Source organism: Cyrtonyx montezumae, unplaced genomic scaffold, assembly GCF_038088225.1.
Source record: "Cyrtonyx montezumae isolate F1298 unplaced genomic scaffold, pur_monq_1.0 scaffold_13, whole genome shotgun sequence".
Classification (NCBI taxonomy): domain Eukaryota; kingdom Metazoa; phylum Chordata; class Aves; order Galliformes; family Odontophoridae; genus Cyrtonyx; species Cyrtonyx montezumae.
The window spans coordinates 30,556,598-30,575,632 of NW_027071859.1; the positions used below are offsets into that span (position 1 = coordinate 30,556,598).

The 19,035-nt window shown below is 41.6% G+C and overlaps 1 protein-coding gene across 1 annotated transcript in view; it reads left to right on the plus strand.

The window, feature by feature from the left end:
• The first annotated feature begins 229 nt into the window (after nt 1-229).
• SH3BGRL2 (SH3 domain binding glutamate rich protein like 2) overlaps nt 230-19,035 on the plus strand; it is a 41,664-nt gene continuing 22,858 nt past the window's right edge. The window contains exons 1-2 of the mRNA XM_065730400.1: nt 230-392; nt 2,044-2,366. Coding sequence (XP_065586472.1) covers nt 230-392; nt 2,044-2,366 — 486 coding nt within the window. The remainder of the gene's footprint in view (nt 393-2,043; nt 2,367-19,035) is intronic.

Here is a 19,035-nt window from a genome sequence, read left to right on the forward strand (position 1 = left end):
ATCAAAAAAAAAAAAAAAAAAAAAAGAGTAATTGAAAAGTTGTCTGGATTCTGAATTTTTTCTGGTCCATGCTACATCACATTTGATCCTGAGAAATTACAGATGCAAGATATTTAGCACAAAATATTAGAAAATGGCATAGAAAAAAAAGAGAGAGTTACATGAACATTCACTGAAACACTAGAAAGATGTGGAGCTGCTGGGGAGGGTCTGGAGTGGAGGTACGAGGATGATCAGAGGGCTGAAGCATCTCTCTTATACAGTAAGGTTGAGGGAGCTGGGCTTGTTCAACCTGGAGAAGAGGTGGTTCCAGGGAGACCTCCTCACTGCCTTCCAGTACTTGAAAGGGGCTTATGAAAAGGAGATAGACCAACTTTTTACACAGGCACATAGTAATAGGACAAGGGGAGAATTGTTTTTAAGCAGAAGAGGAAAGATTTAGGTGAGATATTAGAAAGACGTTTTTTTTTCCTCAGAAGGTTATGTGGCACTGGCAGAGGTCACCCAGGGAAGCAGAGGATGCCCCAACCCTGCAGGTGTTCAAGGCCAGGTTGGATGGGCCCTGGGAGATGATCCAGGAGGGCAGTTGGAATGAGATGTCCTTCCATGTTCTTTCCAACCCAAGCCAGTCCATGGTTCTATGAAAATCTGTTCCAGATGATGTCTGAAAGGACACTTTGATAAAGCTGATCCATTTATGGTGAAGTAGTGTGGAAACAGGCAGGATGACCCTTTCTCTGTCTTAGAGTCTATAAATAACTGTGGAATAAGGAAGATGAAATACTGGCTAAGAGTGTCAAATATGATGGATGGATGATCTTCATTAGCTTTGACACTTTAGCCCGACTTGGAATATAATATCTGGCCATGAGTTTGACAGCTCAGATTCTGCTTTGAAGTTCAGAATCTGGGAACCTCCTGACCAGAGAGCTGCAGGGAAAAAGGGCAGTTTGTAGAACAGTAAGAAAAACTTATGTTGCCTCAGCTGGCTGAGGATCAGTTTGGGGCATTTAAAATGGAGTAGCAGGTTTGGATTTTTCTAGCATGTTCGTTTTATTTTTCCATGGCTTTTGATAATTTATGCAGCTCAGTCATGGACTCAAATGCACTGAAATGGAAGTTGTTTGCTTTCCAGGTGGAAAAGGAAACTATAGTTTATTCAGTTTCCAACAAGCATTCTCACAAAAGCAAAGTAATGCTCAGTTATAAACATTTTCAATGCTGGCCCCATTAAAAGATTGCTCCAGAGGACAGTGAAGCTAGTAGAAAGCTTTTCTAATGACTTCTACAGGACATAAATTAAGCTCAAAATGAGCAACTGAGAGTCCTGATTATTGCTTTTGTTAGGAACATTCCACAGACGTGTCATGCTTTGAAAATATATATGTAAGTATTAATTTGACATCTATATATATATGCATAAAATTAAGATGTAAAGGAAGCTTTAAGAACACAGTTGGCACTCAGAGTTGTTTGACTCAGAAGCAAAAAGCCAAGTCATAGTCTGTGCTTAGCTCAGACAGTGGAAATTTACTGAGGCTGGTGACAGGGCAAAGGTCTATAAGAGCTCCACCGTTAGGGCAAGATGGTGGAAAGAGAGAGTTTAATCACAGGAAATAAGTAACCATCTGGCTGTATGTAGAGAATTAAGAGGATGAAGACTACAACTATACTAACTCATTTAAGGATACCAACTATATGAGTCTGAGTCCTTAAATAAAGCCCTCACACACCCCAAAGCTTAGGAGAGCCACAGGGTTTCCTCTCAGTCACTTACTGATAAACTGATTTGGGGTTATTCCGTTGATTAATAACATCTGCCCTGTCCCTACCAGTACTTGACGGCTGTATGCCTACACCAGCGCATGAAAAGAGAAGATAGTGTTTAACTGCTCTGGGATGTGCAGGAGTGCCCCACCTGCACAGCACGCTGCCCCACATCCCAGCGTACTGCAGCGCACACTACCGCCAGGCGTTAGGGCCGTTCAGTAAACCCCCCTAAGACGCAGCCGCTCCGGCGTGCCTCCGTTTCCCCCCACAAAGCGCAACGCACGCGGGGCGTTCCCTCAGCCCCGGAGAACTACATTGCCCGTCGGGCGCCGCGCTCCGCCTCCCGCCTTTATCTCCTCTCAGCGCCGAGCGGCGCGCCTGAGGACTGTGGACTGCGGGCTGCGGAGAGGCGCTGCCGGCCGGGGCTGCCCGCGAGGGGCGGCGGTGAGAGCGGGGCGCCCCGTCCCGTTCCGAGCGGCGGAGCGGGGGTCCCCGCGGCGCGCTGCCGGTTCGCCCGGTCCCCTGGCCGCGGTGCGGCTGATGAGGTGAAGATGGTGATCCGCGTTTTCGTCGCCTCCTCCTCGGGCTCCGTGGCGGTGAGTGGGAGCGGGGCTCAGCCCGCGGGGGTTCGGGCGGAGTTGCTCCGGGGACGGCGGGTGCGGGCGGTGAGATAGGGGAGAGCCGGGGGCGGGTGGGGAGTGCATCTCCGAATGAGCTGAGCCCTTAGGGGAGGGCCAGCTCCTGCCCAACTCCGTTCTAAAATGCAGCGCTGAGTCGCTCTGCTTAACTGAAGCTCTGAGAGCATTAATTGTGTCCGTGACCTGGGAAAAGATGCAGTGCTGTGTTTGCCCATCCGAAGGCTTTTTGTGCGCTCCCTCCCTTTCGTCCTCCACCGTGCGCTGTTTGCTTTCAGTTCAGAGGCGCGGTGACAGGTCTGTGTCCTGAGTTGTTTGGGCAAAATGTGTGTTACAGCTAATAACAACTCGTTATCCATTTCCATGACCAACGAGTAAATTCAGAGCGTCTTCAGAACTCCAGGTCGTGTCCGTGAGGCATCCATAGCAGAAACGTCTCCTTCCCTGCTCATGCAGGTAGTCCAGCGCTGCGCGGTTTACTTTGCTCTGTGCTCCTGTCTAAAGCAGTACTGCACGGTGTTATCGTTTGTTTTTGGTGAGGATGGGGCCGCATCATTTGCTCACTCATATCTCTAGATCTGACCACTCTGCAAATAGGTTATTCATTGGAGTTTTTGGCTCTGCCCTCTCCTTTGCACGACCTGCCTTCAAGATGCATATACTATTGGTAGCCCATCTGTTTACTCAACAAAGCTGAGCTTGAAAAGAAACACACATCTGTGCTGACTTTTTTCCCCCGCGTTTTACAACATGTTCTCATGGTGACATATAACAGTTTGCATGCTGGTGATAATCATCTTATTTTTGTGTAGTCACAGTATGTTTGTATGTTTGAGTGTGACCCAGCCAGAGAAGAATAAGTAACAGTGCTGGAACGTACTGTTACCCAGGAGCAGAGCTGACATATCTTTTCTGTCTTTTTTTTTTTTTAATTTTAATTTTTAATTTTAAATCAGCGTTTCCTTAACATTATTAACTTTCATCGTGGGTTAAGGTTCTGCTGTGCTCAATGTTGCATCTCAGGGGCTTTATTTCTGTAGATTTAGTGGGGTTGTATTTAGACTGTGTCTTGCTGACTGAGAAAAATGACAAAGGAAAAGCTATTATCGGTGAGTTGTGTGGGAAATCACACCTGGAGAAAGGGTCAGTTGCTGTATTTGCTTATCTTTATTTTAAAACAAAAAGCTCACCCAGTCTCTAGAGCAAGCTTTTGGACTCCTTTGTTACCGGCAACATGCTGTTCAACCAGGGGTTGAACTATATACTAGTCCTGCAGTCAGCAAAGTACAACCATAAATATGACCTTTTTTTCTTCTTTTTTTTTTTTTGGTCAGCTTTGATATGTTTATTGATCCTGTTGCTTGCTGCAGTTTGTTCCAAGCTAAAGATAAACACATGTGATAGTTGCACCTAGTTCTGAGAGTTCAGTGCATAAAGTGGTTTGGGAGTGATTATGGAGAATGAGGAAGGGAAGTTATCAAGGTGGATGGGGAGGGACTGAGAACTATGAACTTTCCCTACCTTAGTTCACTCCCTCCTCCCTGCAACATCTTTCTCACGTCTGAATGTTCTTAGATCACTGAGAGGTTAATACTATTAGTATTACGGTGCAAGAAAACTTGAGAGTGGAAGTTCATCTTAATAGAGCCCACGGGTCACAAAACCTACTTATCTAGTTATTGCTTGAGCGGAGATATTCCTGGTATTTTTCTGAGGCTGGACTGTGGGTTTACCTGTGGGGATGCTGAAGGCAAGATCCTGAGATCTCATTGAGGGAAGACAGGAGAGAGGCATGAGGCATCATATGTGTGCTCTTGTAAATAACACCATGTTGTTTTAAGCATGCACTAGATGGATCCAGCTGAATCACAGTGGGAAGCCTGTGCTTAGGCAGATGGGCATGTTTTTACAAGCTTTACCATCTTCTGCTTTTTCTGACCTGAATTTCTATTTGTTGCTGGTCAGCAGGATCTCAAATTTCAGGCACTTTGTAGGCTCTGGTGGCAAGCTTTGCTGCTCCTCCTTAATGAATGCAGTGTTATTTTGTTTAGGGAAAAGGCTACTTTAAAATAAGTCTTTATTTTTCTTTCCTAACAGTGCTTTAATATTTTGAGGAAATAGTTTATCCTTGTTTTTCACCAAATAATTCTAAGGTGACTGTAGTTTAATCTACTTCATGTTTTGCATCTATCAATAAAAATCCACAATGCAGTATGTATTGACTCAGCTAAATGGTTTTCAGTGTTTTAAAGCTAGGTCCACCTTTGATAGGAAGCTGTAGTGTGAGCAAATTACTGAACTCTGCCTGAAATTCCTGCAGCTGTGTGAAAAAACAACTGGAGAGGACTTCAGTCCTCTTGCAGTCAGAGGACCAAAGATCAGGTCAAAGGAATATCACTGAAGAGCTCTCAGATGATGGAGAAGCCTCAAACAACTGTCTCACTTGAACTTTTTTCTGCCTAGTAGTAATTAGTTGCTTTGGAACTTCCTTTAAGCTGAACAGATATTGTAGGGGAGTTAGTGGAACAGAGTGTAGAATCTACTCTGAGTTGTGAGAGTACCCATCAAAGTTCTTGTGTATTCTTGAGATGTGGAAAACCAACTGAAATCGGTTCATTTTAGCGTACGAGAGTAAGCACTGCTCAGACATGTTCCTCATGAGAACATATTAAAGGGAAACTGGAAGTTTGGGAAAATACAGCACGATACCTGAAAAACAGAAGGTTGAACTTTGGTTCTTGCTATTGAAGAAAATTATGAATAAATATATATGTAATTTAACTAGGAAATTTGATAAGTGTAGCTACAGTTACATTGTATCTGTAGTAAATATTAGTTTTATGATACTACAACTCTCCTTTTGTTTAAGCATATTATGTAGGCCAATGTTTAAGTGCAAACAAGTTGGAATTTTTGCTTTCTGGAATGATTTTTAAACTACAGTATAAAGCGTCAGAATGCCAAAGCAATCACAATCGTGTTTGGTTGGTTGGATAATGTAATTGGAGACAAATCAAAAGCTAACGTTCTCAAAAGGAAGCTTATCTCCGAGCAATAATGAGGAGTTATGTCTCCACCCTTACTTGTACAGTCCTTATAACTCAACATGTCTCATTACACTTCTCAGGAAGAAGTGCTTCTTGTTTAGTGGCATGCAATAAGTTAACTTAGAATATATAACTTCTGGAGTATTTACCATCTTATTGACCTTGTTTTTGCCTCTCCGTGCCCCCAGAAGTTCAAATGGCTCTGCCGGTTGCTGTCAGACCTGACTCAGGGCAGAGGGAGCCCTGAGAGCTCATTACTGACTTCTGCCAGGTGGGGAAGTCAGTGCTGAAGGCTTTGTTTGCTCTTCATTTTAAGAACCTTCTCTGGATCTTGCTCGAGTCTGTATTCCAGAGAAGTCTGAGTTCAAGGTACATCCTCCTTCCCTATGATGGAGAGCACCAACCTCCAGTGATTCACAGTGCTGGAGGAATGCGTACGGCAGCAGCCCTGGACGCAGGAGTGAGTACAGGTGGAATTCAGACTCTTTGTATGTGGCATTCAGTACTTAACTGTTGCACCATTCCGAGGTGCTCCAGCGCTTTTCAAATATTTACCTTTCTTCCTGGCAATAGATCATGTCAGAAACAATGTTACCTCGTAGAACACACTTAAGACTAACTACCTAGTAACACTGAGCAGTAAGACTGTTACTGACCTTTGTTTACAACTGTAGCTATAGTAAAACTTCAAAGGGGGTATTGTTCTGACAGGGTTTCTGAAAAGTGGAGCGTGTGCTTTGGCTCTCTGCTTCACGTAGAGTTATGTTTGAATGTCTTTAACTGCTATATAATGTCATTCTCATCAAAGACAGCGCACTGCTTTGAATACATTCAAATGTTCAGGAAATGCAGGGAAAAAAGTAATAAATAGTAACTTGTTTATTTTAAGAAGTCGTGTCACCCCTCCCCCCCCCCACACACACACTTTGTTTTTTTTTTTATAGAGTATAGCAGTGTGAAAGTGATGGTGACCTGCTCTCCTTAATCTTCCAGCTACACCATCAAAGCCTGGAAAAGCATTTTTGAAACCCTGGTCATGGAACTGGTGATCGTGGCAGATTGCATACATCTGAATTTGGTTACAGTAATTAAGTTGAAGTAATTGAATTTATTGAAATAACAACTGACTTACATGCAGTTCAGTGGTATGAATAACTTTTGGAACATTTTATTTTCTGCGTTGTTTTAGGAACCAAAAATTATTTTGTGCCCGTAGCTTACCTGCCTGTTTTCTGTAGGCACGGCCCAGGAGGAGAAGCAGGGAATGAAGCATATGCCACCCTTCAGGCATCCTGGTTTTGTTATCTGGTGCTAAGACACCAGCTTATAATCTACCACATTTACAATTGTCATCATCACGTTATTCTCTGCCAGCACTACTCCTGTGGAGTCAAGCTCCAACAGAGGGACAAGTCAGGCAGCTCTCATGCTGTGAGCACACTGCATCACTGCAACTGCTTGCTTCAGTGAAGCTGAACTGGAGTTCTTGGTACCAGAAAACCTCATCTGGTGAATTCAGACTGAAAGCAGTGAGCTTCCCGTGTGCAGTTTACTATGGGCTTGGTGTTTGCCTACTTGTTGCTACAAAGGTCGCTCCGCCAGGGGACATTCAGCTGACATTCAGTTACTTTTGGGCATTGCAGAGCTACTTTTTGTTTGGCCATACGGTAAATCTAGGTCTGATATTTACTTCCTTTCTAGGCTTTCCTTTCAAGATAGCATTTATTTTTTTCCATGTAAGCTAAGCGCTATGCTGTCACTTTTCTTTTTCTTCTGGAGTTAAGTTTTGTTTTCATTTTCAAAAGGGGGGCTTAAAAAAAGGAAAGACCGACCATTGAATCTAAATCACTGCTGGTCTGATGTGAAACCCGTATTTTGCAAGTGTTTACTGGGGTGTGGTGCCAAGAGCAGTAAATTTGTGTAAGACAGGATCTAAAGCTTATTGGTCAATGAAAATATTTTTCAACTGGGCTTATGTTGAAGTCAGGTGACTCCTCTAAACATAAATGGTATCTTGTGTGTATGAAAGCTCAGGAATTGATGGTGTGTATTGTTCTACTGTTTTTATTTATGTATGTAAAACTGTACACGGCTGTAGGTTCCACCTTTGAACTGCTCTGATACCACCTGCAAACAATGTAGTGTCCTCACTAACGTTGAGGAATGAATCATGGGATGTAATCTTCTGTTCAAGCTGAAAGAAGAGTGTTGATGGGAAGGTTGTATTGGCCTACTGAGTCTCTGTCCTTGTGTAAAAAATAGCAAGGGAGCACTGGTTGTGTGATTTATAGGCTACTTTCTGGATGAGACCTTAATTTCCTGTAAAGGGTCTGGTGGACTAGAAACAAATAACTGCAGTTCTTGTGAAAACATGTTTTCTGCATTCCTGAATACATCCCACTTTTATTATTCAAAGATTTGTAGGTAAGATTCAAGAAACAATGAGGGCATACCAGTAAAGATAGAAGTGTACAGATGAAGTGAGTAGTACCAACGCTCAGAAAACAAAACTCTGCACTGCAAGAGGACAAACTTACTCAAAGTATCGAAGTATTCAAACTTTTCTTAGTACTTTTAGTTACTAAGAAAGTACTACTTTGTGCATTAAAAAATTGCATTTTAACGGATATATTTGTATATTCAGGTTCTAGTATTCTTGTCAGAGGTGAAGTGTCCTGTATAAGTACATTTCGCTTGCTATATGAAAGCTATTGATTTTAATTGAAATCAAGCTGAAAATCTATTCTAGAATGCATCCTGTCACTTGCCCTCTCTTTAATTCTTTCTGCTACTTTTCTGTACTATGTGTTTTCCAGTTTACTTATTTCAGACAGTTTATACTCATATTTATCTGAGGAGGGAAATGTAAAAGAAATTAAGAGTTGTGGAGAAATAGTCAGCATTTAAGGAAGTTTTTACTGCAGAAAATCAGGACCTCTTTTGTCTTCAGCAAACTGAGTTCAAGCTGGAGATATGAAGCTGTTACTAAGCTGGTAACCTAGGCCATATTGTTTTACCAGCAAATTCACTAAGGGCAATGGTTTCCTCAGCTGCAGCCTCCAGTGCTGACCCCTAAGGGGATCTATCTCAAATGAAATACTGCAATCTTTGTTTTGCATATGGTGTGAAATCTTGATAAGAAAAGTAATGAACACAGGGATGTGGTAGTGCTTGGAAACTATTCCTAGTTAAAATCTACTTTGTCCAAAACCACCATCATGTTTCAGTAGGTCAGCATTTTCTACCAGTTTAGCATTTAGAGAGTTTTTACAGGAGATTGTTAACATTTAGCAAGCCTCTGAAGCTCGCACACTGCATTCTTGGTGAGGTGAAGAGAAATGTAGAGGCAGTAATGGTGTTTGCTCCCTGTGACTATCGATGAAAACAAATTGCAATTACTTTTGACTCTCATGTTTTATAACAAAAATCAGATTAATTTCAGTGGCACTTAGGTAGATGAGCAGTATGAATTGATTTTTCTTGAAATGCTGGCCAACTTCAAGCGCTTTGGCTGGAGAAAGGAGTGACTGAGGTACAAGACCAGCATGGGAACTCACTGAACGTGGTGTTTGTCTCAAAGAGAGGTACCATGAGCACAGAGCTAGCCCTCTTGTTTTTTGGACCAACATCTCAGAGTGAAATCTTTTTATTCTTGTCTTGCAAGGCTGTGGTAGTCTTTCCATTCAGGTGTGCTGCTGTAAGAGCTATTTATCACTGGTCAGACTGGGCTGGGTCTAAAGCTTAAAGATGTCATACTTCTCAGGTGACTAGGTGCTATAGTGATTGAGGAACCTTCCAAAAATGAGTTATTTCTATCTTCCCATTAGTGACAGAAGAGGGAAGCAGCTGGATTTTAGATCAGTAAACAAGCATGTTTCACCGATGTTTAATATTGCATGACCCTGCAAAGTAATTGAATTTGGCACAGAGAAAAGAGTAGCTGTGTTGCTGGCTAATTTATGAAGAGAAGCTTTTTGGAGGCAAGGGTTGTTCAGTGACTCATGTTAATCATCAATAACAGCATGCCCTTCTGTTTCTTCCCATCTCCCCTGGGTAGCATAGAGCTTGTCCTGGCAGTTAACAGTTCCAGGAATTGTTGGTAGTTTTGTTCTTCTGCCTCAGGATAACTAATCTCCATTGCTCCTGCTAAGAGTTTGGAAAACTGTAGGATGTCTCATTTCAGTACAAGGAGTAAATTTGTAGAGATTAATGCCTGGAGAAACCTCCACAAGATTTGTGATCTGTTGATCTGCCTTTGAGTATTTATATGTAAATGTGGATTTTTGCATGCACACAGATTTATCTTGGTGTGTATGTATGTAGTGTGTATGTTATGCACATATACATCTGCATATATACGTGTGCACATGCTTCTTGCTGATAGTTGCTAAATTAGTAAAATCCAAACATTGATTTTTACATCCTCAGAGAAGTGGAAAAAAAAAAGTCTTGCCTCATGTTGGTTGCCCAAAGATGCACCAGCACCTGCCAAAAATGACCATTCTTTTATTTGAATGGCTAAACCTTACAGCATTGTAAGCATGGATGTGCATCCTCTGTGTTAACTGCAGTGGTAAAGCTGAGGTGCTCACTCAGCTCTCTATTATTCCAAGAGCCTGGCCTGTGCTTAAGAGCTTTTCTTACGTAGCTTCATTCAGATAATGAGACACCTTCAAAATGTCATAATAGTTACACAAGTTTAAGTAATTCACAGTTGTAATTGTAGTGGCTGATAGGGACATACGGTGGCATAACCATTATGAAAGGATACCTTAGTGTTCTGAAGAGCTCTGGCATATCTAGCAGTGACACTTTCAGACCTTACTGCTGATAACTTCAAGGTTGTTTTTCTGCCTGTTGTAAAGCCTCTGGAGAGAAGTGCCTTTTTTCCTGCAGCCCTGTGTGTCTGCCTCTGCAGCTGTTGAAAACAGCCTAGTAACACCTCGGGCTGTGAAACTAAGCATCTGAGTACAAAGACATGTCCGGTTTTGCCACTGCTGCAGGGTAAGTGATAGCTGTTGGCAAGAAGGGAGTGTCTGGCTTTCTGAACATCCTATTTTATGGGCTGTTCTGTTGCAAACTCTGCTGGCAGTGTTACTGTTGGAGTTCTTGTTTGTAGGTGGAGCCCTGAAACTGCAAACTGATGGGATGTATTAAACCCAAATGGAAACACGATTGTGAATGTGTCCTTCACACATGCCGATAAGTTCTTCCTGTTTGCTTTTGTCTTTTCAAGCTTTTACAAAAAGACAAAGCTTTGTTTACCTCTGTGTGCCAGGTGGTGAGGCCCATTGGGATCCTTTTTACCCATCTTATTTAAGAGTCCCCTGAATTCACCAGGAAAAATATTCACGCTTTTTCATCAATGGAAGTTCCATCACAACACTCACAACTTAGTTTGCTTGATTTCTTGATGTTTTCATATGTTGCAGAGTATGACATTTGGTATTATCTGTGCTTTCAAATGTTTTGAGTGATTATTAGAAACACTTTCAAACTCAACACGTACAAATTAGTTAGAGACGGGTTTCTTAATTGTTGAATTGTCTGTGTTTTTCAGACAAAGGCAAATGAATTTTCATTATGCCTATTTGAAAGAAAGCTTCCTTTGATCTGATGGACAATAAAGCATTATCAGCCAAAACCTCTCTTAATATCACTGCAGGGCTAGTGAAGTTATCACCCCTGTCTGACCTAAACAAACAAGTATGGGTGAAACATTTGATCTGTATCTGCATCTCCTAAGGTCAGACAATCTTTCTGAAGCATCTCTGTTGGAATGATCTGATACGTTCATGTGGAAGCAGAGACAGGAGTGGCATTTGAAAGAGTTGGATAGTATCAAATTCTTCAGGAGGAGCCTTGTAGGAAGCCAGCGCTCATTAGGAAGGAGATGCAGAACTAGCCTCTGATCAGAGAAGGCAGCTGCCTCGTGGCCCTGCTGTGCAGGCAGTCCTTCCTGCTCAGTGAGGCTGACTTGCTTGCAGCAAGGTCTGGTTTGTAGCAAAGGTGCCCTGCATCAGGCCCTGGGGGGAATTTTGAAATATTTGGGTTGTACTGAGTGAGTGATAACTTTGGCTGTGTGGAAATGACTCCAGTTGGCCTCATAGGAGGTGTACCAGGAGTTTGTGGGATAGTCATCAGGTGGCTGCTGTGCTGGGGGGATGAAGAAGGGTGCCTCATTTATACAAGCGTATAAAAGAGAACGTAATGAGCACATCCAGGAGCTGTTAGAAGATGTAACCTACATGGCTATAGTTGTTTGTTGATAGAGGAAAATGGTTGTTAACAAAGTTAGAAGCCTCACAGTGTTCTCACTTGAAGCAGAAGTAATTTTGTTATTGATTTATTGCTATTAGCAGTGGTAATCAGCTCTTGTTTAGAGACTGATATCAACAAAATCCATCATCCTAGCCTCACAAAAGCACATTGCTAGAACTTTTTGTTAATTTAGTCTGATTTTATCTAAAACCTGACATTTATCTGGAGCCACTGTTTTTTTTTTCTGTTGCTATTCCGTATACTGATGAGAAAACCTGTAAATATCCATAAATTTAGCACAACCAATTCTGAATGACTGGTACTACCGTTGCTGCTGTCACTTTAAAGTGCATTATCAGGGGTGTGTGTATCCAGTTGGCAATGGCATGTCTGTGCTGCATGGATAGTGGCTCTCAGAAAAGGGTGGAAGTACCAAGAGCTTCATTGCACAAACTTATTTTTCACATTCTTTGGAGCATTTTGGGATCCTGATGTCTCTGATATCTCAGGATCAGAAAGCATATAAACACAAGCATTGTCTTTCAGAGGGAAAGGTGAGATGTCTTTTCTGAGTGTTTGAGGTGTCTTAGGCCCTTGAATGCACAGAGGAGGATTGGTGGCTGTGTGGGAGAAGTATGAATATAAGCTGGTAGTGATGTGGGGACAAGGTTCTCTGTGAAACCAGGGTGTCCTGCTGGGCTAAGCAGTACTTCAGCCTGAACAGGCCCACTGGTCTTGCAGCTTGCCTTAATGTCTATTTGAAGCTCTAGGAGACTGTGAGGATGCTTCTGTTTGTGACATCTTGTCTCTCAATGTTCTGAGACAACAGCAAACTGATGAGGAAAAAAACAAGAGCTGCAGCTGGGTGCTGCACTGCAAGTCCTGAGAGGTGATTTGCAGAGATCCTGCCCTGACAAAGCAAAGCTAATTTAATTACTTGTTCCACCCCAGGAGTTTTTATGTGCAATAATAGATAAATATTCCTGCACCACTGGGTTGATGCTTAAAGCTGATGAGAGGGAAGAAACATGACCTACTTTTTGTTCTGTTCCAAAAAAGTTTACTTTTCTATCCCATCTGCATTACATACAGAAAATACAGCTGGGAGTGCTTTTCTTCATTGTTACAAAACAATGTGGCTGATAAATACATAGAACTAGCTCACAACACATTTGGTGCTCTGCTGACTCATCATGTCAAAAAAAAAGAGAAGACAATTGTGTTTTCATCTTAAAAGTCTAGGTGATAAACATACTATATAACAGGATGTGTATGTGGATTTATTAGGGGATTCTTTTGGTTTTTAAGGTAAAAACTTTACTTTGCAGAATTTGAGTATTATAGCCCTTGCATGTCCTCCAAAGCATGCTTATAAAATGGCTCTCTTCAGTGTTTTTTCACTCTGAACAACTTATCAGATATTTAACACAGTTTAAGAAAATAAACAAAACAGAGATCACTTATTATTTCCTACAAAAAATTGATAATTCTATCAAGCAAGAATGATTCACATGAAGGAAGTGATACCTCTAAAACACCAAAGATTTTCAGCCATAGCAATATTGGACCAAACTACTCCTGCTGTACCAACTGGGGGAGGCCCTGAGAGATTCAAAAATCAGTTTTTCACTGTAAGGCTGAGGGCTGAGTTTACAATAGTTCCAAGCTTGGCAATTCTCAAACACCTTGCTTTGACTGGGACTTTACTAGGAAGAAAAGAGATCCTTCAGAATCAACCTACGGAAATAGAAAGAAATTAACATATCAATAAATGTGATATAATGCAAAGGTCATAGAACAGGTTACTTTTTTTTTTTAGGGGGCAAACTCTCCTATCACTAAGAGAGGTGAATGAGTAAGGGTTTCAGTTGTCATACTTGTGCTTACGCATACATTTTTAAAGGGGGAGATGGATGTTGCTTGTTGGAAGGGTTTCTTTCACGATGCAAGGAACTTGCTATAAACATGCCAATTTGACAAAAGAGAATGGTACAAAAGGAGTTTAGTGTAGAATACTAAACAGGACTGCTAAAATATTCTCTGGCAACTTTGAGAGATGTCTGTTGGAAAAATGCATGAAAATAGCGCTTTGGTTTTAGCCAGTCTCTTGAATCACTAAAACATATGGTAAATCATGAACAAAAACATCTATCTATTGGAAGAAGTTAGCTGCCAGCCATGGTTTGAAGTGTTAGTGTTGCTGATAGTTGATAACTCTGAAGAACCTTCTCTTTTTTTTTTTATTCTTGGTCTTTCCCCTTTCTGTTTGGTCTCTATCTCTGCTTCTCCACTGTGAACTCACTGAAATAAGAAACCCCTCCTGAGCAAACACTCACCTTTAATTGTTTTGAAGACTCCTCTCTGTTACTTGAACAGAGAATAAAAGTTTGTGAACTGCCTTAAATAAGGAACTTTCCCCTTCAACTTGTAGTAGAAACATGTCTACACAGATTTCAATGCATTTTATCACAGTTCAGCATCTAACAATATGAAGATGGGGATAGCAGGTACTGGGCATGGAGCAAATTTTACTGTCTGTGATTTTACAGGACAAAACTAAAGCTGATGTTTTTCTTTGCTGACTGCTTGTGGTGAGGAATTTTAAAACCTGAACCTGGCTCAAACTGTAACTGCAGTTTGGAAATGCTGGACTCCTTCAGTGGCAGCCTACCACATATTGCAGAGGTGAAGCTGTGCATATTGCGTGGCAAAGCAGTGTCTCAGCAGATCCGAAGGATCTGTATACTTATTTTATATAAAGCTGAGCAGATTGGCCTCCCAGCTTCTTAAGTATTTCATATGGTATGTCCTTAATTATGTCTCTGTATGCGAGTGGCTGATTGCTGCTAGTGTAGCCCAGGGCCCTGCAGGTTGAATGTGGCTGCTGCTCAGGGACTGCACTATTTATTTTCAGGTTGATAAGTTCTGAGATGAAGTGTTGAGCTATGTGATGGTCTGTTCTGAGGAGGCTCTTCTATCATGTGTAATGCAGTAAATGCTACAGCAGTTAGCTGCTTATGTAAGTATTCCCACCAGAAAAGGAATGCTGACTTCTATCTTTTTTTCCTACCTTCCTCCATCAAGCTACGGTTTCTCCTCTGCTTTTTCCCTGTGTATGTGGCTGGGCTCTGTTTTCCTGTGCCAAGAACAATGAGTTAATCATATGAATCTTTGTGTTGCTGTCCTACCATCTCTCTGCAGTAAAAATTGCCAAGGCCACTTGTGCTCTCCAGCCAGACAGAGAAAGAGCCACTCAGCAGGTCAGGTACTGCATGTTGCAAATGTAAAGGAACTGTGAGGATCTGCGTGTCAGCCTCGGAGTGTGCAACATGACACAGGCATTTCACAGTACAACAATTCCTTTGGTTTTATTTTTATGACTTAAAAAGGTAAAGGCTCCGCATCTGGTATGTTCAGTTGTGGCAGCGAGCTGGTTCATGTGTTTGTGTTACAAAATGCTGCTTTTGCAGTTGTATTTTGGAGACCTGGAGCTTGTCATGCTCTAGCTTCTGCTAAGCCATGTTCTTGGGGTGTGGTTTTTGCTGTTGATATGGACTGAGCAGATGGTGGTATGGACACGACTGCCTCTCCCTCCTTGTCCCACTGGTTCCTGCATTATGCTGCTGCAGGAGCTGCTTGACAGAAGGGAGAGAAATTGCACCACCTTTGTGACAGCCCCGAGATGTGCTTAGCTGTGTCATTGTGCTGCACGCTGGAGGTGCCCCTCCCAGTGCAGTGCTTTCCATTCTCAGCTGAGTCAGTGAGGGGACAGTGCAGCTGCTGTAGAACTTGGGTAAGGTCATGGATCAGGAGAGAGTGACCAGTTTCGAGAAGAAGGAAAGGAATGAAACAGCAGGGCCACCTCTGTCTTGAGATAGCCAGGTCTCAATGGATGTGTTTTGGCTTTTTAACTGACAGACTTCTGAAGTAAGTTTGTGGTATCTCATCTAATTTTGCTGAATTCCAAGACCATTCTGGGCGTGATTTGTGATGACAACATCCTTATTTTGTTATTCTGCTGGAGAAATAGGCATTTTGGTTTTACTGGAGGTCACTGTTCAGGTTAGCTGGGGGATAGTTAAGTATTGACTTGAGCTCGTTTAAGTTGTATGGGGAACAGTGATCTTATGGTAGAAGAGTCTAACACACAAAAAAAATTTGGAAGTGTAAGTGGCTGAAATCTGCAGGTGAGGTGAATTCTGAATTGAGGCAGGAATGGATTTTAAGCGAAGACAATTAACTAACTTTGGGAACAACTTTAAAAAACTGGTAGGTTCTCTGTCATTAGCTGTTCAGGAATAAGCTTAGGGGAAAACAATTTGCAAGAAAGTTCCTACTCCTAAGAGAAATTAAGGGATGCTAGGTCATACTGGATAATCCCAATGGTCCCATCTGGCCTGAGAATGCCTTTGAAGCATTTCTGCAAAACAGGCTGTGGTGTAGTCTCCTGTATCTGCTGCATATCAGCATGAAGAAATGAAAGCTGGAGGAAAAGGCTGGTGTACGTTAGCTGAGGTGGGCTTTCTTTGTAAATTGAGCCACTGAATTAGTGGTTAACTCCTTTCATTGGTTCTGTAGGTCAGAATGCACAGCTTTATTGCTGTTTTTTAGTCCACCTAAGCAAACCGCCTCCAATGCTGATATAAAATGGAGATGTCTTCGAGTTTCTTTTCTCTTATGTTTGTGAATAGAAATGTAAATGAAAAGCAAGATGAAATCCATGAAAACAGAAGTTCAGAAAACAATCAGCCTGCTTAGAACATGGAGGACAGCCACTCGATTATAATTGCAGACTGTTAGCTTAGAATTTTCTCCAAGAGATTAGCATCTCTTTACATGATATTATTCTGATTTTGTTTCATAATCAGTGTTGCTGCTTAATAAAAAGAGATGATAGTGCCTATTCCTGTTTGTACTTATGGATAATATTAATTTCATGACCACAAGGTAATTTACAAGACAAATCTATGTTGAATTGCATGCTTCCAGATGAGATGATTAGGATGCATAAAGAAGCTGGAGTCTCATGAAATGCAGAATGAAGTGCGGAGGAGTTTGAGACTTCACAAGGGGTGTTTATTTTGATGGTTTATCTTTCAGCATCTTCTGATATGTTAAGATATATTAAAAGCAAAATATTTTGGTGTGAAGGCAGCGTGTTGCATAAGAATACAAATGCTTTCACAAATTGTTGTATAAATAGCCATAAACTGAGGCTTTGAGATCATGGTATTTCTGATTGTATGAACAATTTTTTTCTATTTCCTTTAAGTTGCATCAGGCTCTGGAAAGCCAGGAAGAAGTGAGGTGTGAAGCTTAGTTGTATGAAGAGAACTAAAGTATGCACCTAGACTGTCATGTGAGGCTGCATTGATCTTCCCTGGGCTCTGGGCAGGAGCTCAGGTCCTCAGTGTAGGCTAGTGAGGAAGGAGAGATTGACATTGCCCTTTGGGGAGTGTTGGCATGCTGAGGGCTTCATTTGATTGAATGCTGGAGGTTTTTATAGCTTAGTGTAATTGCAAACAAGAACTACAGGCAGGATTGTGAGGCTGACGCATGCCTGAGGCACAGATCCAGTTATATGGGAAGACAAAGATCCTGTGGTTTTCTTGGGGAACAATCATCTGGCTTTAGTTGTGGCAGATGCTCTGAGCATTAATCTTAAACAACAAGGCATAATTTAATGGGATTTTTAATGTAAGTATTTCTCCTGATTCAGTTTACAAACTTCAAGCAAATCACTCAGAGAAGGAGAGGATGTGGTTTCTCTGCCTAAAATTTTTCAGGGCATTTTGTTTCAATTGATACAGCTGGCACATCCACAGCTGATAACTCCTGCAGATGTTGTGTGCAGAATTGCAAAGCTTCTGGCTCAAAAATCCCCAACAATTTATTTCCCTTCAACATCTTAATTAGTTTTATGAAAATAAAAGGGAGAGATTAGGAAATGAGTGATTGTGGGAGAATTCTCATGGTGTGAAGGGTAAAGTGTGAGGGAACTGCTTAAAACTGAGCTGCAGTGAAACCTGTGTTCACTTCATAGGGTACTGGAAGACAGCAGACAAAAAGGTTACATACACAGCAGTATGTGGCCCGGGCATGGAGAGCTTTGCCCAAGGCTGACTTAGTCTCACAAACAGCTTAAGGCAGTGATTTGGTTGTCACAGTGTGCCAGGGATTGACCCCAGTGCAGTCAGTGCACAGCTACTCAGAAGTGCAGGTCCAAAAGACTTGGCTAGGGCAGGCTGCTGTGCATTGAGATGCTGCTCTGTCATTTGCCCAACCTGTGGAGCTGATGAATTCCATAGGGGCAGAATTCAAGATGGTTTTAGCAGTACTACAGAGCAAACAAATGGCCTTTCCACATGTTGCTTTAGATGTCTTGTTTCTATTTTATTAAATGCTTAATAATCATGGGGAAAAAAAATGTTTCTTTTTTGGGGCCCTCTTGAAGCTTTGTTTCTATATTGACCATAGATTTCCTTATCATAATTTTTAGGGAGGTAGTAGAAGTCATGTTTTGGTGCCAGCAGTGATGACAATGCAATAACTTACCTGTTGTTGATAAGGTATCAAGCAATTTTTGGAGCTGCCTTCTGTGTGAAAAAGTGATTACATGGTATGTCTAAAAACTAATACAGCTTATATAAGAAAGGGAGGAAAACACACACACACACAAAGAAACAAAACTATAAACCCACTTAGAAAGACAGTAATCGTTTAAGATGTCTTTCTGGTTGGTTGAGATGGCTACTCTTAGTGATGATATCACTGCTCACTTGAACCTCCAAAAGCTGTGTATTTTTGTGCTTTGTTTAGGTGGATGGAATGGGCTCTGTGACAAGAGGAGCTAGCACGTGCACTTTAAAAACCCCAATTTCCAAATAGTATTTGGGTCATATATTGCCCACAGGCATGATTCATCCATCTGCGCTTCGTGCCAACCAGCAACTGTGTGGATACAACACTCCAGGAATACTGTAAAATTATTAAATTGCTATTGTTTTCATCAAATCATGCTGTTGATGGTAGCTGTAAAAATACAGCATGTAGCTTCCTTTTGAAGGAAACTGTTTCATTAAGTAGATGCAAAAAATACAAAATGAAGAGAATGAGGAGCAGACTAAGACAAATGAGTGAAGCTAGTTTTCCTCAGCCCTACAGACTTTCTTTTCAAAGGTTGCTGTTTGAGGCAGAGGTATTCTTCAGCTGGTGTATCTGTTTGAAGCCCTGCAAGCTGTTTTGAGCTGACCTTAGCTAGCTGCAATGAGCTAAAAACAGTCAGTATTTTGCCTCTATTATGCTTTTGTATAAAGATGATC